The sequence below is a fragment of the Rhipicephalus microplus genome, chromosome X (assembly GCF_043290135.1).
Source record: "Rhipicephalus microplus isolate Deutch F79 chromosome X, USDA_Rmic, whole genome shotgun sequence".
NCBI classification, from domain to species: domain Eukaryota; kingdom Metazoa; phylum Arthropoda; class Arachnida; order Ixodida; family Ixodidae; genus Rhipicephalus; species Rhipicephalus microplus.
Genome location: NC_134710.1, coordinates 255,551,791 through 255,572,901, shown reverse-complemented (window position 1 = coordinate 255,572,901; position 21,111 = coordinate 255,551,791). Strand labels below are relative to the sequence as shown.

General features: G+C 43.1%; 1 protein-coding gene across 11 annotated transcripts in view; it reads right to left on the bottom strand.

The window, feature by feature from the left end:
* LOC119182137 (uncharacterized) overlaps window positions 1-11,189 on the bottom strand; it is a 44,981-nt gene extending 33,792 nt beyond the window's left edge. For 5 of the 11 annotated variants that reach the window (XM_075878965.1, XM_075878969.1, XM_075878971.1 and 2 more), the window contains exons 1-4: window positions 10,963-11,189; window positions 10,119-10,667; window positions 7,403-7,524; window positions 5,109-5,229 (exon numbers count right to left, since the gene is read on the bottom strand). In XM_075878965.1, the coding sequence (XP_075735080.1) occupies window positions 5,109-5,229; window positions 7,403-7,524; window positions 10,119-10,202 (327 nt within the window). In that variant the 5' untranslated portion in view covers window positions 10,203-10,667; window positions 10,963-11,189. Of the gene's footprint in view, window positions 1-3,691; window positions 3,730-5,108; window positions 5,230-7,402; window positions 7,525-9,587; window positions 10,668-10,962 lie in introns of all 11 variants that reach the window. The other 6 variants (XM_075878968.1, XM_075878967.1, XM_075878972.1 and 3 more) reach the window with 5 other exon arrangements.
* Window positions 11,190-21,111: the final 9,922 nt, after the last annotated feature.

Below are 21,111 nucleotides of genomic sequence, written 5' to 3'. Positions count from 1 at the left end.
TAGTAGGTTTATCCATTATTTTTTGTAGAAATTGATTTTCGGCAAGTGCCACGGTTGGGACAGTTAGTATGGAATGATTAACTTCATTTCACAAATACTTAAATTTACATCCCACAAATATTTAGACAATGAATTTACAAATAATTGTAAAGGCTGGTGTAGCAGGATAAAAGACAAGGACAAGTGAAAGGAAGCAATAAACCATCACAATGTGGCGCTCCGATGTTACCATCTCCTCTGTAAGGATGTCAATATACGGTATGACATCCGAAAACAATACTGAAACAGCCTGTACAAAATCTGTAAGCCTATTATAATAGGCACTATAAGACTTGAAAGTACTTATTCTATGACTATGAGGTACTTAACGATGAATAGTTAAAGAAAATATAGTAATGCCCCTGTAACACCTATACTTTAAATGCGAGAGAATGTATGTTGTAGTGCTTGCATAGAACTTGGTGTCGTAAAATGCAATATAAAAAAACAACTGGAACTTCTTTTAGAGCATAGATTCAGTTTGCCTGGCCGAAGTTATTGCCTTGTGAACTGAGGAAGAGTAGAATAACCTGAAGACTCTCGCAACTGGGCCGCAATAGAACATTAGTGAGGGATCCATAGGAGCCTAAGAGCTTCCACTAGCGAAAAGTCACTTTGTTTAACTTGGTCTCAACCAAGGCTGATTGAAACACTAATGGTTGCATATTAATGGTTGCACATGTTGGTTGTGCACCACATAGGAAAATCGAGAAGGCTACAGCCAATGTTAAGAACACACATACTAGTATGTTCCATAAGTGCTTCAGCCACAAGTTTCACCAACTTCTGCAGCCTTTTGAACAGTTAATATGAGCATGCCTTAAAGCTCTAGCGATTTTTCGAAAGTACACATTTACGCATAGGCAGTATGTCATGATACACAAAACATGTTCGATGCCTAAGAGGACCAGCAATACTTTTCTCTCATGCCACACATCATGCAGCACACAAACATCATGGGCATGCTTTGAATCAGACATATTGCAGTAGGCAAAGGAAGAGCAGCTCAGATACAACAGCTGCTTCAATGTTGCAATGTCTCAGGTTCATCGTATTCTGTCAGTCACACGCAGTCTCAAGCTGGCCAACCAGGAAACTGTGGCATTGACTACAAAAGTCACAAGGTATGTACCCCGAGACCTCAAATGCATTCTCCTGCTTTTCCTCAAAATAAAGTTTCTTCTCCCTCTTCCCAATGTAGAGTATGTAATACAGAGTGGTCACAGTCAACATCTGAAACAACAGATCTATTTTTAAAAGAACTTATTACGAAGATGAGTCAGATGGCCTAATATCTGTGCTAGAACATGGCAATCACAATTGTGGCAGAATAAACTTTGAGTGATTGCAATCATACAGTGCATGATGCTTTAGGTATCGTGCACTATATGTAAATGTTTCACGTAATACTTCAAACATCATTTAGAACCTTCACAATGTCCTAATTTGAAATAACTGTGTAACATTTTTTAAATATTTATTTCCAGGAAAGCACTACAACAAGTGAAACTTGCAATGCCGTTTAGCTTGCAGAACATTGGTCCGCTAGCTAGACTAGACTAGTCAATACTGATGGTACTGAATATCAAACAAAGCTATACATTGACACTATATGAGCTTTATGTCTTGGTCTTAACTGTGTTTATATGTTTGTGCTTCAATAGCATGATTATTTAGCATGCCTTAAGCTTTAGCATCTGCTCTAAATTTAAGGAACTCATGCAGGAGCAATGGCAGAGTTTCATGTAAGGGAGGAAAAAAAGAGGGGAGGGGGTAACTTGACCTTCTTTTATGTAAATATATGCCCATTTGTGCACACGCATGATATGTGCACATATAATATAAATATTGCAGCAGATGGTTGAATCCACCACCCAATCTCTCCCCTGTTTTGCTTATGAACTAATGCTATTAAAATAAATAAAAATCACAGTGCTTTCATTAATAGAAACAAGGCAGGTCCTACACTTCCAAGCTCATTCCTGAATACTTTAATGGTATGATGAATGTCCTTAAACTAGACATGAAAATTTAATGACCAAGAAAAAGCTAAAAAGTAGAAAACACTAGTTGAGCAAGTTTCACACACCTACCCCTCGAACAGCTACCCAACTACAAAAAATCTGTAGTAAATAAATTGAAGATCCACAACAGCTACCCAACTACAAAAAATCAGTAGTAAATAAATTGGAGATCCACAACAGCTACCCAACTACAAAAAAACAGTAGTAAGTAAATTGGAGATCCACAAGTGTGAGATTACATAGGCATACATATGCATTGCACACCTATACCTAAGTATGAGAAAAATACTGCAATCTGATGAAAAGTCCTATAATCAGAAATTCATCGCACACAAAGAAAGCCATGATTTTAACTTACAAAACATCTACGAGCAGCTTTGGCTCCATCACTGACTCGAGAAAATCAACCAGTGCTCATTGAACCTGACAACATTTGTTATCTCTTAAGAGGTACTATAACGTAATCATCAATACCTTTCATTAATTTAGCTTATTGCCTCACAAATTGGCTATTGCAAAACGTTTAAAATCCATCCAATATGAGTGCTGTTAGAGTTTTATCGCCCCCACTTTCTCTCTCTTTTTGTACCAGCGAGAGCGCTGTAAACTGCATGTAAAACTAGGGGGATGCCAAGAGGGCAAAAATATGCGTCTATTCTTCACTGCGCGTCATCAAATAAGCAATTTCTTTTTTTTCTTGAAACGCATAGCTTACTTTCAGTGTGATCTCATGAGATCGGGCATGTGGTGGCATCTTGAAGTGGCCATGGTAACTATGCAGCCCACAATGCTGCAATCAGCCAACGACTGTGAGCTTTTGGTTTATGGCACAGTCATTTGGGTCATTCGTTGAGAGAAGAGGAAATGGTGTCCAGCTGACTGATAAATGTTTGTTATTTTCAGGCCGCGTCCTGCACTATAAAATTTGGCTCATGTGTTCAGGAATCGTGAATACCAATCAGCACAGTTTTCTGACCATGCTAAAAAAGTGTTAAAGGGCCCTTATAAAATGGCCTAGTGACAAAATTCGAGCAAGCCTTTTCAATCCAATCATCTGATGCTCTGGAATGTGCCGATACCATTGCATGAGTGGTAACGCCAGAATGGAAGCCGCGTAATTTTAATTCACGGGACAAACTACCTTGATTTCGGACTACGGTGACACACATCAGCTATTTTTGTTATGGGAAGTGACGTCATGTCATGTGACGTGACAACAAAGGCCATTAGTTTTTACTGGCTTGGCACGATAAGTAGCATGCGATATTCATATGCTAGTAGTAGCTAGGCCATATGAGCGAATAGTAAAAACAGTAAAAACTCTTTTTATACTTTCTTTCACAAAAAAAGAAGTCCTGTTTGTAAATGATGTTTTTCATAACAACGAGCACGACACCTAGTCTGTGAACGCAGCTATGGTATGCCAGCAACTAATAGTAGCAATGCTTGCCACATTTTAGTGAGCCGAAAATGAGAAATCGCCTAAGGATATTTTATTTTAGTGCGTTAACAATTATACAAACACTCTCGGCTGAACTTTGCCATTGCCGTCATGTCCCATATAGTATATATATATAAAGGCACAAAGAAAATCAAATCAGAAGAAAAAGAATTACAAGGCACCATACCGGAGATTCGAGCCAGCGACTCCTCGCTCCTCAGTCCACTGCGTTAAACAACAAGGCTGTGCTGCTTATGCTATCCATCTCACCAACGGCGAGCTACATTTATACACCACTTACCGCTGGCTTCCTTCAACAGACGTGCAGCCGGATTTGATTACCTGGGGCAATCAATTTCTACCTGATCCTTTTGAAAAAAAATTTCTTTATATAAATTACCAGTTTTATGGCATATCCCCCGTGGTGGGTGAAAGCCACATATTAAAGAACAAGCAAGCAAGGAGGCGAGCTTCCTCCTCCAGCAGGCTGCTTTCGGCGTTGACGCCAACAATGCAATGTCTGGGACAATCTGAGGTTGGCGCTTTGAAGAGCATTGGAACTGCACTTCTTGCTACTGTCCCCATTATCGACTGAAGCCATGAAAGGAAATGCCCGACAAATGCCCGTGAAAATGCTGTTTGTAGATTGGCCTTTCTGATGCCATCGTGTGTTGTACAAACAGCTGTGGAACAGCTCCAATAGATGCAGCTCCAACTGAATGCTAGTCGCGCTGAACCAAGGCGGGCTCGTATACATGCCCAGACACAAGAAGAACGTGCTGCTGTTCATGTGAGACGCTGCAGCTTAACGCACATTCGACCATGTCTACTACAATTTGTATGGTTCCTAAATATCCTAGCTTTACTTCGTGTAACAATACGATGAGCTGCTATGACATTCATTGCTTCGGCCTTGTGCCAAAGCTGCAAAATTTTGAGAGTCCCGTAGCTCTAACAATATGCTAATCATTTCAAAACTCAAGAAAATATGTGCCATTATTCATGTACAACTTTGGCATTCTATTTCTGTATTTAGTGGTAAATTTCACAGAACATTATCGTTATACCTACATGAAAGCAAATAATTTATTCTCATATAAATAATGCAGAGTACATAATAAGTACGTTAGAGAAGACACTATACTAAACATGTTTTGGGATTACTATAGCTTCCACCAGAGCAGACCCTGGTCACATCTTCCCGAATTATTCAGACAAACGCAGGCATGCATGACAAGGGCCAGAACAACAGGAGTGATACGAGGCTGCTCTACGCAGCTTGCAACGAGACTATAGCACTGCATAGTGGAATGGGCCAGAAGGGCCTGCTGAAGCACAAAAATATTCAGCAATTTAGATTCTACGTTCTCTTCCCCCTTCCTCCTTACCTCACGAGATTCATGAATCAATAAAGCTGTTTACCTACCCGCCTGCCTTAAACAAGGCTGATAGAACACCCAAACACTCAATATATGTTAAAATGAAAACGATCCCAATACAAGAAGTGGCAGATCTTAATGAGCTCCCAGTTACAAGTGACAAAACTTTGTACAGAAATGCATGATCACCTAACACACCACGAAAAAGGAGCTGCTAAAACTTACCAATCCATTCATGTTCCACGTAGCCACAAATACATTGACCTTTCTGTCTGAGAAGTAACGGTTTAGTTCTTCTTCACCAAGCAGTGACCCCTTGCCACTGATGTTTCCGACCAGGTATCTCCTAGAGATGAATCAAAATGGCAAAGTTCAGGCAGCAAGCAATTTGTATTATTTACTGCTGCTTGAATAATGATTTATGCTAAAGCTTTGACCATTCATGATTCCTTATGAAAGTCACCTAAATATACAAACATTTTTACATTTATACAGATGGAACTCTGTAGAGCACAGGCACAAAAAATAGGATTACCTTCCTAATGCCTTAAAATTTAATGCCGTTTGCACAGTGCCACAAGGGCAAATCATACAAGGGCTTAATGCTATTCATCAGCTAATGCCTTCACTAGAACATATTTGACTGAGAAATGTGCTCTGTTGACTTCAAGGCATGCACACTGTAGCATGCATAAGCCATTTGAAACAGCATCTCCCATGTTATATTTATATACAACTTTTACCAAATCACATCATTTCCAAAAGAAAGGCAAGAACTGAAGATAGCAGCTTGAAATGAGCGATTCGTAAATAGGGGGCCAGAGCTGGAGCAGGCCTTTTGTCAAGTGGACTTGTCTGTATTACAGCCTTGAAAAAGAGAAGTCCACTCGTCGAAACATCGGCTCCAGCACTGGTCCCCTGTTTAAAGGGCGCTTCGCCGTTTACACTAGAGAGACACAACACAAATTTTGGTGTGCGGGCTGTCTTTAGGAGTGTCTTTTCTCTTGTCGTCGGCATATGTACACTGCAAAGACACAAGCAGTCTGCCGGTGGTCTCCCGAAGGCCCTGCCTGCGTCTTGTCGTGCTCACAGTCTTTCGTTGCCCAATTCTGCAGTCACATTGGGGGCACACGCAGCGACACCGGCTAAACTTGAACCCCTGCACCTCATTTTCAGCCATGCTCTCTGCTCTAAATTGTCCCTCTCCTGTTACTCGGCGCTGCCCCGGCCATAATCCACGGTAACGATGGACGAGGTTAGGGATACACAATAGGTTAGCGAATAAAAGACTTTTGGTGGGCCTCAAGTTGCCTATTCAAACGCCGTGGAAGCCTCAGAGAGGGTATTGTTAACTCGCTCAAGATTGCCCGCTTAGTGGTGGTTTGAAGCAAAGACATGGTGCGAATTTTCTCAGCCTCTGATCTCCCAATGACATGCCGACGACAGGTCTGCAGATGCGTTTTGCTGGGGTTTTTGGTCTCTCATCATGCTACACTATGATGAAATGCTGTCGTTTGAGGCGGCGTCGTCGCCCTAGTGTGACCATGGGGCGATTTTACCGGCGGGCGACTCGTTGGCCGATGGTTTGCGTCTGCCTCGTGTTTTCGTCGGAGTCATGTCAGTGTCGTGTTGCTGTAATGTAAACGCGCCTTTACGAAATTCTAATGTTATTTCCAAGTGGCTCTGTAATGAAATTCACCTCACAAGTGCAAAAACTTCGGCATGAGAGGTGTTATGTGGGATTCCAAGCTTGAGATTCAGCTTGCAGTGACCAGGTTGCTATGATTTGTTGCAATGTATAAAAGACAGAAACAAAACTCAAGCTGATGGCACCACTTCATCCTTCGTTTCACATTTCGCTATGCCTGAATGCATGTAGGAGTTGTTAAAATGCGTGTTTACCCAAAATTCTTCATTTCAAAAGTCATTGTTATTGACATCACCTGGTCAATTTACAATAAATTTAGATGCGTGGCAGCTCCACTGAGAAAAAAATTATTTCAGGAACTTAATGCTTCAACTACTCAACGCCAATTCTGGAGCCCGTGAGGGGCTGGTATAATACAAATCTTTAAAATGTTAGAGTGAGAAAGGTGCAAGATCAAGGACAGCTTTACTGTCACCAAAATATTTGAAAACATGTACTATATATGTCGCCCACTATAAGAAATGTTGTCAACTTCATAGAGACACGAAGCCCATAGTCCCCACATTGTGTCTGATGGGGGTGGGATCAAATATATACCTCAATTGAAGTGATGACAGAGTGCTGGCAACATTCAGAATAAAGTGTGCAAAAGGTACTACACGCAGAACACAGAACATAGTATTTGCCACTTATGCAGGAGCTCACAAAAGTGATTGGCTTAAGTTGTTGTGTGTAGCATTCCAACCGTAAAACATGCATGAGAAAATTCATGTATCACTGAATATAAATTATGCAGTTTGTGCAAAAGAGCTTTTTTTTCTTTTTCTTGTGACCAGTGCCAAAAGGTAGAAAGAGAGATGATAGGGCACACCCAGTGTATGAAGACCACTTATGCAGGACACTGTTCATGCCTGTGACCAACTGTGATGATGATGATGCACATGGTTCAATGGCAGGTAGGCCAAGCCTTGAGTAAGAGTTCCATATAGTCAACTGTAATCCACCATTCAAGCAAAACAGTGTTGTTCTTGCAAATCAACTTTCATTTCAAACAAATCAAAAATGTCAACCACGACATGCACACCAGTAGGCTTTTTTTTTCCATTGAAAAAGAAACAACTTGTGTGCAATATATTTCGTTTCAAGTCTAGAAAAAAGAAAAGAAATTATTTTACTCCAAACAGAACACTAGAAAGAGAAGTAATGCTTAATATGACACTCATGCAAGACAGCTGCTACTGCTCCAAAATACAATATTTGAACTAGAGACACCATGCGTAACGACCTGTTCTGCATGGCAACCTACTAAGCCTCATGATCACTTAAGTTTGGAAGACAACTTTTTGTATACAGTATAGGAAGACAATATGACTTGAATAACATTTTTCAACACTTACATTGTTTATTATTTTTATTTTCCGAATACTGTTAGCCTTTCGGCTATTACAGGGGTGGGACATACTAAGAATTACAAACATCAATACATTCAAATCATACAGCAATTTAAACAGCAACACTTGAACTTGGGAATGTTACATGACAAACATTGGAAACACCGGCATTGAGGCTAAAGGAAAAACAGTGCAGTCGTAGTAAGCATACAAACAAATTACAATAAATTAACATAGTAGACCATGCTTAAAGAAAAATATCTTTGAGCCCTTTCTTAAATTTTTCCAGTGAATCACAATGAACCAGTGGTAATGGCAAAGCATTCCACTGACGAATTGTTTTTTTAGAAAAAATGAATACGCATATACATTGACACAGTGTTGTGGCACTTCGTATGCGTAATCGTTTACACTTCTTAGGTTTATTCTGCGGTGTGGCGTTAAGTATTTTCTTGTGTTTATGTTTAATTTCTTTTTTGACAATAAAAACACGAACTTCATCCTTGCCAATTGTCGTCGTTCGGCTAAAGTGGGCAGTTGAAGAGAGCGTAGCCTTTCTGTTACTGACTCAGTCGAGGATTACTTTGAAAGAATAAACCTGGCAGCTCGCCTTTGTACTCTTTCTAGCATATTAATGAGGCCGATTTCCGAGGGATCCCACACAATGCTGGCATATTCCAATGTTGGCTGAATATACGTAAGATATGCTGCTAGCTTAACGGGAGTCGTAGCAAGTCTTAGTTTTCTTCGCAAGTACCATAGTTTTCTCTTCCCCACAAGACAAATGTTTTCCAAATGGGTCCTCCAATTTAGATTACTGGATATTGTTACACCTAAATATTTTATTTCATTGACGGTAGACAGGCGGGTAGAACATAGAGTGTAATTGGAATGAAAGACACGCTTACTTTTGCTTGTGACGTGCAAAGCAACTGTTTTAGTTTGATTTATTTCCATCTTAGATTCAGTGCACCAATTACTGACAGCATCAAGAATATCATTAGGTGTTTTTGGGTCAGCTTCACTGTGTATTTCTTTATAAATTAGGCAGTCTGCGAAAAGTCACACTGTAGTACTTCTATCTATGCCGCATGAAATGTCATTTATGTAAGTTAAGAATAATATTGGTCCTAAAACTGAACCTTGCGGTACCCCTGAGGTAACGCTTAATGACTCAGATTTGAAGCCGTTTATTTCTACATATTGTGTTCTGCCTGTCAGGTACGCACTTATCCATTGTATTATGTTATAATTTATGCCTAGGTGTGCTAACTTATCAACTCCCTGTGAGGAACCTTGTCAAAGGCTTTGGAGAAGTCGAGACATATTGGGTCAATCTGAACACTATTATTTAAGACACGTGTGAAGTCATCGATTGTTTCTATTAATTGGATTAGAGTGGATAAATTCTGCCAGAAACCATGCTGATTAGGAAAAAATGTTTTTGTGCCCTCAAGATACGTATACATAGCTTTGGATATAATATGCTCTAAAAGCTTGCAGCACACACAGGTAAGGGAAATCGGACGGTAATTTTCCACCTTTTGTTGGTCTCCACCTTTATGCGTTGGCACGATCTTCGCCACAAGCGAGTCGTCTGGGGCACGCTTTTGTTCTATTGAGGCATTAATTATGTATAAATAGTGTGCAACCCATTCCACATACCTTTGCAGTAAATCATTTGGTATGCCATCTGGTCCGGTCGACTTTTTCACGTTCATGTTCAGTAATAATGATACGATGCCTTCATAAGTGATCTGAATGTCAGGCATAACTGATAACTGAGAAGGAAGTGGTGTGGATGCATCACCATCATCAGGACAAGCAGTAAACACCGACTGGAAAAATCTGTTGCGTAGGTAAGCGATGGAAGAGCAGTCGGTCACCAATTCATCATTAACAAGAGAATGCACGCGTCTTGAGTGGTCTTCCTTCTGAGACAAGTTCAAAAAATGCAATCACTCTGTGAAACCTGGCAGCTAAAAATGTGGACTTTGGCACACGAAATAAATTCAGCATCCAGTTCATTCCCCCCCCCCCTTTTTTTTTTCTTTCACATTCTAATGTGGTGCAGCCCACGAACCTCAGGCGAGCATCCTTAGTTGAAATCTTGGGAAGAATACTAGGTTCGTCTGGAGGAAACTCACTACAGTCTTGAAATTCTGACATGCCTGAAACTGTCCAAGAGTGGTTTACCTCGGTAACACAGCATGTTGAACCAGTTGGGGGCTCCGTTTTTGCAGAGAGACAGTTGATGAGCTTTCTTGGCATAACTACCATTGGTTACATCACTGAGGGACTTGAGGCTGCCTGTACCCACGCAACTGGTCTGACCTAGCAGTTGCTCTGCAGCAAAACTCAGAGGTCGATTCAAGCTGGTGGACGATCGACACTTCACAAGATTAGAAAGACGAACCGATTTCACCCTAGGCGTCAACGATGGAGTTTGAGAGTCAGAAAGGCAGTTCTTTTCTGAAACACATCTGGGTGCCAGCTCAAAGGCTTCGTCATCAGACAACGAACTTGCGCTGTCATGTGCTAGTGAGGCTGCAACAGAGTTGTTGTGTACTAGACGGAGCTCTTCGAGAGGCGTTTTTATAACAGGAAGGCTTTGACTTTTTTTTGTGCCACCTTTAATTCTTTCCTCCGGGAGTTAAGCCGGGAGGGCCACTTGGGAGGGTCATCTTTACCGGCTGGTTGGTATCGATTCATTCTGGTATACAATCTTTATCTTCGATCACATCGCTGGAAAGAAATAACAGTAAACGAGAAGGCATGAGCTTCACTATGTTGTACGTACCCCCGGACCCCAAATTTTAAAGCAAGATACTTCTGTGCAACAGCTAAACACGGTCTCTGCACCACACGGCAGCCGTGAGTCGACACGTTCATGCAGTATAGATGGCCACTCGCAAACCTAATAATTCCGTTTTAAGCTGGTACACTCGATGAGGAATGTTCGCAGATTGTTCAAGCACTGAAAACTACGCAGTGTAATATTATTACGTTAAATGTGGCCAGCGGTGAAAACAATACGTACCAATCAACTGTCAACGGCACGGCAACAGTAGCAGCACCGTCAAAAGCCCAAATAGCAGACTGGTATATTAAGTAATAAGCGCTGTCAGGGCGTGCGTCAGCAGTAAACAATCAACTACTGGACGCGCCAAAACGCGGGAAATATTGTGGCACAGAGCTGCGAAACGAAAATCCCTAGCAGACACCACGGACGACTCACGTGAACAGGCAAAACAAACGTGATGCGCCTAGCGATTCCGCCAATAGATCCCTTACACAGTTGCAATCGACGGCAATATTGTGTCATGTTGTGCAACTGATTTAATTAAAAATACCGTTGTGTAAACGTTAGGTTTACTAGCATCACAGTATTAAAACTTTTTTTTTGTTATTGAGTTAGGACTCACAAGCAGATAATAAAGAAATAGCGCTGCACGGAAAGCTTGAGCGTGTTTCGAGTGGGAAAGATTGGAAAAAGCACATACATGGTCCCATTGCATCAATTTCACGCTTAAAATAATCTCTATTTGTACAGCTACAAATAAGAAAACCATGCTATCACGTTCAGTAACCAACATTTTTCACATATCCATAAAGCTAAATTGTTTAGCTTAGGGTCGCCGTAGATATTGTAAAATCGTTCTTTATTGTACAGTATTTTTTTGTTTGCGCCACACGCAAAACCACACCCACCGCTGATATAGCGAAGTGACTGACGCTATTAAATTGGTTTCGAAACTTCCAACTTCTTCCGGGTAAAATTGTGGAACTGGGCCAATGATTATGTTTATTCCAAACAGTGCTGTTTTCAAATGTACCGACCGATTAGAAGAAAGAAAAATGTAATGCTTGCAAGATTCATTTTTATCTGAAATAGTTTGAAGTTCAGCCCTCTGTTGTGGTCAGCTGTCGTAGAGAAGACGTACATTGAAAAAAGCTCGTGCTCTCTGACTCATGGGAAGCTACAAAAATCACAAAAGAAAATTACAGATAGTCAAGCCTCATAGATGACATGAAAATGGAAAGTTTGGTGAAATAAAAATGACGAGAACTGTGTTTTCATTTCAAATGTTGCATGTGAGATTGAAAAGTTCATGGGCCATTCCACACAAAATGTCCCAGCCATTTTGGCGCCATCTCAAACGTACTAAAAAAAAATGTGCTGATATCTTGCATTGACAACAGCACATTTTCAGAATATTGCGAAGAGGAAAAATTTTTGACACGTAGAATCATTTCTAACTTCGTAGAATTGTCATCCGAGGAATTTTTATCAGAATATTTATTCTTAGAGTACTGTTGATTGTTTCAATACCATATTCGGTTTACATATTAAGTAACAGCGGATGTATGAGTCATTAGCGCAGTCAGGACTTCTCTCTTGGGGGGGGGGGGGGGGGAGAGGTTGCATTTTGAGATAAAAGTAATTTACCAGATACATAATTATTATTATAATAGCTGTATTAACTGCAATAGTTCATATATTATCATTATTATTATTATTATTATTATTATTATTATTATTATTATTATTATTATTATTATTATTATTATTATTATTATTATTATTATTATTATTATTATTATTATTATTATTATTATTATTATTATTATTGGTTGGTCGGTTGCCAAAATTTATTGTGGTCCTGCAGGAAGGGGCGCGTTTGCGCTCACCGGGCGACTACCACGCCGGGACTGTTGGCGAAGCCTGTTAGGCTTGAAAAACTTTGAGAGGGCCAAGAAACCGTACGATGAAGCAGAGCACGTAGAAAATAAATGGCAAATCGAATAAAACACCGCGTAGCATATAGTTCGCAATAGAGATGTCTGGCAAATAGTTATTTTTTCTTGCTGGTCAGCTCTATTTCTTGATTAAGGTGCTGACGTGTCGGCCGGTGGGCGGTCAAACAATGCTGTTTAAAAATGATATAATATCTATGATAGAGCCAACAAATGGAACGCAAGAAAAGCACATGACGGCACCTGGCACAGTGTGCCTTTCTAGTATTCAATTTATTGTGTATTATTGGGTTTTACCTGAGTGATAAGTAAATTCCATACAAACAAGCCTCATGGCCAACTTTAGTAGGTAAATAACTGCAACAGAGGATTTTCTGGATAATGCGAACAGAATATACTATATGTTAAACTTTCCTTGAGCCTGGTCAGACTACAGCAATGTAAGTGCACCGCAAATATTGATTATAAGCTTTGCGGTATTGATTATACAGTGTATGTAACACAGCTCAACGCAGCGCACGAGCAGTACGATTCTAAGCTTACGGATCAATTTCATTTTAACTACGCTCACCGATTCGCAATGTCGTTCGGGTACTCAAGTTCGGCAACTGAAGCATCCCCAGGAATGACTGATTGATGGACGCATCTGACTGCGGCATGTGCCGAGAAATGGCTTTCTTTTTGGCCGTAATCAAGCATTCCGGTGCGTGTCTTGAATATTTATGCGGGATCTTTTTCGGGAAGTCGGTGAGGGTCGTGTTCGACTGGCCCATCAGCGATGCCTGTGGTCTGTCTGGAAGCGCACTGCTGACGCACCTTCGCGCATCAGGCAAAGAGCGCAAGTTGTAGCGAATGAACTGGTGGTGATGGTAGTGGTTAGAAGAGGAAGATGGTGCCTAAATTCTGCAGCCTTGCAGGGAGCACGGTGCAGCGCCTGGTGACTTAACCTATATATGCATGCATGGGTGGATTCCGTTCAATCTACAACGTGAAAGAAAGAATGGGTTAAAGAAGAGAGCGTGACAGATGGCTCCTGAAAAAAAGTAAGAAAGAAAAGGTGAACTGCCCCCGATACATCCTTCGCAAGTTCACAAAGCAACTTTTCCTCATTATACCATGGCGTCTTACTGCCCGGCCCTCTTACCAACTGAAGGCTTCGCATGGCTGTCGTGCTTGCTTGGGGTCCCTGCGTGTGTGCGGTACTGCGGGGTGGCTGACGACCATGTTGGCTTGCTCAGAAAAGCAGAAACCACAGCGTCCGTATGGGCTTAAACTAATATCGCCATGTGCTTCTCCTGCAGAGCCTCCGGGGTTTGCGGTCGTTTGACGAACGAGCCGCGCGCGAGGCTGCCTTTCTTCTCGCCACCCAGTGCTCATCGTACGTACGCTGTCTATGAGAAAACGCACGACCACTCTTCTAGAGACACGTACGATGCGCCGCTATGTACGATGAAACAAGCAGACCGACGCTAGGCGCGTCTACATCAGTGACTCGGAGACCGGTTGACCCAACGAATCCCTCTAACTTTATCGACCACCCCATATATAGAGCGCATGCCGCATGGTGCCCTGTACATCTCTCTTCTGAGATGAACACACAACGAAAATACATCACATCACAAGTCAAGTCTTTTCAGAGTCTTAATTCGGCGACCTAACCTGGTGACTCTAACTCCGCCTTCATTGGAGACGTCGCTGTTCTCGTAGCGTCTGTAACAGTGGCTTGCTCTTCGTGTCTTGTTCTCTCCGGACGCTAACTCGTCGATTTGGCTCGTCGTTGAATCCGAATAGGGCACTAGATGTATTCTATTACGCACAAGTGCTGTGGAAGGCGTTTCCACGACGTACGAGCGAGGCTTGGAGGCTGAGCTGAAAACGCACGCCGTTTCTTTGACGTCTCGAACCCACACCATGTCTCCCAGCTCCAGTGGAAAAAAAAGACAGTCGTGGCACGACGACGATCGAAGTCTTTCTTCTGTCGTCTTCTTATCTGCTCGTCTTGGCACTTAACAACTTCGGGTAGGGTGGCTACTTCGGGCTCAGGCCGTGCGGTCAGAGGCAATCCACCGGCTTGGGAAGTCTCGTTCGCAGGCTACGGCCCCCGAGGAGCTTTGCTGGGCTAAACCCTGTGACGCCTGCAGTATCTCTGTAAGACAGAAATGCCAGAAAAAGACCTGCGTTCTCAAACAATTATTCAACCGTGCGCACCATCCTCTCAACTTCCGCGTTAGACTGCGGGTAGTTTGGACTTGAGCTGACGTGTTCGAAGCCACAGTGCTTCGCAAAAGTAGCGAGTGCAGGTGAAGTGACGGGTGGTCCAATATCGCTTCGTACAACTGCGGGGATGCCGAAATAAGCGAAAAGGCTCTTGACCACAATGATGACTGGCTCAGACTTCGTGCTTTGCACGTATATCACTTCATGGTAGCAAGAACGATAACCTACCACTAGGAGGTAGTTATGTCCCCTGTGAGTGAATAAGTCCATTCCGACTTCTTAGTTGTCGTGGTTGCGTTAGAGTTTCTATCACAATCAATGGCTCACTTCGATCGTTGTGCGCTTCTGGTTGCACAAAGCCTACCGCGACATTATTTGCTGTGAAAGCCCGTAGTACCACATGGAGTCTTGTGCTCTCAATCGGCATCGCTTGATACCTTGGTGGCCTTCATGAATGAGTTCGAGCGTATCCGTTTGAGGTGAAGCCGGGATGACAAAGTGGTTACCCTTGAGAAGGACGCCGTTGCACAAAGAGAGATCACCTCGATGCTACCAGTACTTCTTATGTGATCTGGAAGCCTGTTTCGACGAGGCCAGCCCTGGGTGCAATACTTGACGAGCTGGATGCATTCCCCATCCAGTAATTCGTGCCTGCGGACATCTTCTACAGTAACCAGCTTCGTGTCAGTGACTGCTGCAAATTGCAATTCCACGAAATCCTCTACCATATTCCCCAAAATAATCGATGGCTCCTCGTCCGGAGCCCTTGAGAGACTATCGGCAGTGGCAAGCTCTTTGCCTGGAACGTAGACCACGTTGAATTGGTAGCGCATGAGTATGATGCGGAAGCTTTCCATTCTTGGAGGCATCATGTCCAGGCGAGCGTTTCTAAGTAATGTCACCAGCGGCTGCTGGTGATCTGTTTCCACCGTGAACTTGGGGCCCCGCACGTACTGGTCAAAACGGTGCACAGCCCTTGCTACCGCCAAGGCTTCTTGCTCTGTTTGGCTGTAGCGTTTCTCCCCGTCAATTCGCGACCGTGAATGAAACGCTATAGACCGCGCGTCGCTCCCACGATTACATATTCTGCAGAAGAACCATTCCCAATTCAAATGAGGTTGCGTTGCACGATACAATGGTATTGCGACCGGGATGATACTTCGCAACGCAAAGGTCCGACGTGAGCATCGCCTTGATCCAATTAAAAGCGATCTCTTGAAGCAGTCCCCATTCCCATGCATTCTGCTCGCCTAGCAAGGCACGGATAGGGGTGGTTACCTGCGAAAGATTGGGCAGGAAGTGACCAATATGATTAGCCTTACACAGGAAGCGTACAACACCAGCAACGTCCTTGGGTGGCTCAAAGTTACGCAGGGCTTTGAGTTTACTGGGGCTCAGCGAGATACTCTTGGCGTCAATCACCACACCCAAAAACTGTAGTCTGTCTTGACCGAAGCAACCCTTTGACTTGTTCAGTTTAACTCCGGCTCTCCTCAGACGCTCCAGAACCTTCACAAGTCATTTGCTGTTCTCTTCGCGGTGTTTTCTAAAAACCAGGATGCCGTCTATCATGTGATGACGTTCGGTTGTCCTTCTAGAATGCGAGCCATTTCTCGCTGAAAATACTTGAACGCCAAGGTTAGGCCGAGAGGTAGACGGTAGTAGCAGTAGCGTCTGAATGGCGTGGTGAATGTGGTGTATTCTTGGCATTCTTGGAATATTCGCACTTGGTACAATCCTGCTGTCACGTCCAGTTTTTAGAACACCTTTGCGTCGCCAAGTTGCCAGAGCACCCATTCGACCGTTGGAAGCACGTGTCTTTCATGGAGGCCTTCCTTGTTGAGCTTTGTTAAGTCCACACATATTCGGATGCCGCCTGATGCTTTCGGTACAGGGACGAGGCTTGCACAACACAGCGTCGGCTTTGTAATGCGCCTGATGACCCCTTGTTTTTCCATCTCATCCAGCTCTTGCTTCACTCGGTCGTACAGAGGAATCGGAACTCTTCGAGGTACACTGAGAGCAAATGACTTCGCATTTGGCTGGAGACGAATAGTGTACTTCTTTCCTACGGTGCTAAGTTCATCGAAGATATCTTGGTTACGGGTGGCGTTGCTTGCAGAGTCAGCTGGCTGGTCAGGTCGCTGTGTGGCGTCGATGAAATTCGCGACTCCCAATGTGAGGATAGCATAGTAGCCTAATAAAGGCGTAGACTGCGAAGTTAGGACGTACACTGATTGTACGCAGGTGCGTCTCTTCCACTCCAACGTCGCTTTGAATTGGCCTGACACATTCAAAGGATAATTTCTCGGAACTGTGACAAGACCCTCCGGTTTGTCGAGTTAAGATGGCACACCTGAAGAAGTGCTCGGAACGACGGTAACTCCTGCTCCTGAGTCAACTTTGAACTTGAGCCGGACGCCGTTCACGTTAATCCAAACGAACTTGGCGTTTGCTTCGCGACTGGTCTGGACCGCAAGGCATCTAGATGGCGTGTGACTGTCGGCTGAATGAACGCTGCTTGGCTAAGCAAACTGCTTCGAAGTGTCCTTTCTCTTTGCAGAAATTGCAAGCCACTTTCTTGGAGAAACAAAATTCTCGTTGATGTGCCCGTCGTCCGCAGAATCAACGCAATCCATGCGTTGCGTTGACGAAGGGTGTCTCTCTCGAAGCTGACGCTCGCTTACGCGACTTTATTTGCACTGCCGTCTGCTTCGCTGCGTCCGCAGTTACCGGCCCAGATGACTGGTTTTCGCGTTTTAGCTTTTCTTTTCTGGCGTCGTCATGTAGATGTGCATGCTGGAGCGCTTTGTCCAGCGTCAAATCGGAAGTGAGGCAGAGTTGTTCTGATAATCTGCTGTCCAACAAGCCAAAGATAAATCACTCTCGAACGAGCCTCTCCTCCATAGACGCTGAGCCGTAGTTGCATCTTTTGACCACGTTTCTCAACGCGGTGTAAAAAGCATCAACGCTTTCGTCAGCGTGCTGCGTCCACTTCCGGAAACGGTAACTCTCAAGAACTTCGTTTAGGGGGTACACGAAATATGAGGTGAACTCGCCTTTCACATGCTGTACGAAAGAGCTTCTTCGGTCGTCAAGTGGAGCACGCGACGAGTTTGAACACCCATGCAATATAAAAACGCTCATACCCGAACCTCATCGGTAGCTCAGTGCATTCCTGTTGCGTATGCATAGTCCTCGAACTGCTCAATCCAGGTGGACCATGAACTTGGGTCATTGAACTCGAAGCTCGGTGGCTATTGGAGTCCAGGTACCCCAGAAAACGCACTGTTAGGCTTCATTATCGAGAGCAAACGGTGGTCACTTCTGACACCATGTACGATGCGCCACCATGTATGATGCAACATGCAGACCGACGCTAGGCGCATCTACAGCAGTGACTCGGAGACCGGTTGACCGAACGAATCCTCTAGCTTTATTCAACCACCTCATAAATAGAGCGCATGGCGCATGGCGCCATCTACACCACTTTCCTGCAGAAAACGCAAGCCCCGAAGAAAACACCAGTTGTTTCGAAACGCCTTCTTATCTTTCGACCTTTGAGTGGGCATTGCCTCATTGTTTCGGAATGCTTGTGGTTCTTCTTTAGAGTTCAAAGAGGGGAAACACGAACCACCCGTCCCTATTCTCGGCTGCGGGAAAGCTTTCGGAGTGTAAAATGTTAGTGAGACTTTCTTTGTTTTTTTCGGTAGCGGAGTACGTAAGCGGTTCTTCGAACACGTGGTTTCTGTTTGAAGTCGCACGCGTGGCATTTTATGCGGCTTTGAACTGGCCCTAGCCCGGGATTCTTCCCTCCTGTTTCGGCCTGCCCATGTGTGTGTGTGGCGAGAGCATACGGGCCACTCACGTTTACGTCAACACTGCGCTGAATGACGATTTCGCCTCGTTTCACTCTTCAGTGGGCAGCCGAGAATGACCACTGCCTAAAGTGGGGGGGGGGGTAGCCCGTTTCACTATTTTAGGGGGGGGGGGGCTGGTACCCCATTGCCCCCTTCGGAAGATACACCTATGTATGCACCCACTACGTGGCCTTAAAGGCCAACTCCGGCGATGACTGGCTCAAACTATTAAGTCATTATCATAAATGTTATATGGTCTGACGCCCCATCGCAATGTATACGCGTTTACCATGCATTATTACGGCAGTATGTCATGTTGTATTGTGAGGCAATTACACAGGGCGCGTGTGTTTTTAAAGCAAGAAAGTTACTTTCCCTGCAATTCTAATTAGAGGCAGTTATTTTCTTTCTATTCACAAGATACTCTTTTATTAGAATTCGACTTTTAATCACGTATAGTTCATTAATATTGTTTTTTGCCTTCACTTGCTTTTGACTATTTCCTTATTATTTTTCAATAGTGAGTATTACCATTTTTATTTTTATCATTTTTATATTTAGTGAGTATTACCATTTTTATTGTTAATCAAGATTATTCATTATTACTCACAAGTCCGTATGATATTGCTGTATGTTTTGTAATTACCCCATTCATGTAGTCATAGGAGGTCCCCCTGTCAGTTTTTCTGGAACTTTGGGACCTCCTGCTGTAATAACGCTAACCATGTAACTCAACTGAACTATTTAATAAACTTGACTTGACTTGACTTGAAATTAATCCATTTGAAAAAATAGGCTTTAACTACTATTCTACTTTACACATCGTCATGGCACAAAACGAAAGCTGCGCAACCCCCTATAAAATTGATTACATGCTCGAAGTCAGCACAAAAGTATATAAATACAATGAGAATTGCATTTCCCCTTAACTTGCTTTTTTGACTGATATTGTAGTATCATGTCGCACAAAAAACACAGGGCACGGCGCTGCAGCGCCGGCGAACAAGAAGTACGCAGCAGCCGGTCGACAAGTAGGAACTCTTTTATTATATACAATGCCGCGCTAAGGCGGCTAGAAGGAAAGTTGTCAGCATCGGCGCGCCGGAGAGCAAGCGAGAATTCACTCGGATGCGGCGGCGCTGCGTTCGCTTTCAAGATGCCCCTTTTCGCGCCCACGTGTGCGTAACAGTCGATTTTCGTTGCAAATATTTTGCGCTACCCTGAGGATTATAACAAAGTCTACCTGTCGCAATTGTGGCAGCGCGCTGCAAAGCGTGTATTTGCACTGAAAACTAGCGTTTTCAATTCACTTCGTAGTATATCAACTACAAAGCTTAGAAGATAGAGAATCAAGTGACTTGCCGTGAGCTTGACACCAAAACAAAGTCCATGCAGTTTTCACTTAGATGCCGCAGTGTTCTCCGTGAAGTCTCAATGAATGCACGTAAAGGTATCAGCAACCGTTTTTTTATGACTTGCGCAATCAAGGTCTAATTTACAAAAAAAAACATTTATTTTAATGAAAGCGAAAAACAACATGATAGATAAACACACCATATGCATTAAGCTTGAAGAGAACAAGTTATATGAAACTCAGCTAAAGCAAGTGAATGAGGCAAATAAAAAGAACAGTAAATATACGACAATACAATGGGCATACATACACACATGACATAGAGGTTTGATTGGCAAACATAGATACAGTCACACACCAGTTCACAAAAAATTGCTTTCTGCATATGTGAAACACAGCCAGACAGTGACATCACAATTGTTAATTGGAGATTCGTAACAATGTGAACAAGACAATAGTAAAATCACAAGAAACAACACGGTGTGAGTAATGCACAGTAAAATAAAATAAAACCTTGTTCGCTGAGTTAACATTATGACAATTAACTCATACGTCTCAAATTCAAGAACTTTATTTATCTCTGTTTTTCTCATTGACGCATTTTCTCCAGCAACAAAAAATGCATTCTGGCCAGAGTAAATAATCTAATGATCTGATTTGTCACTTCCAGTTTGTGGTGTTCATAGCCGACCATCTTTAACCTCTTCACAGACAGGCAAGAGATCAGGTCTGTTATGCTGTCACTTTTCAACTTGTTGAAGCTTAAGCAACAGACGAATGCATCTTCCATAGCTTTGAACAGGTCTGTTAAGGACTCGGACGAGTACAGAAGGCCACCTCTGTCTATAAAACGTGTGAGGCGTGATTCTGCCGGAAGCAAGCTGGGATTCTCAGAGTGAAGCAACAACCGGCTATGTTCGTTGCACTTCGTCTTTTTCACTATCTCCTGGGTCACATGTCCACTGACGTAATAAGTCATATGGAAGTCACTTTTGCGTCC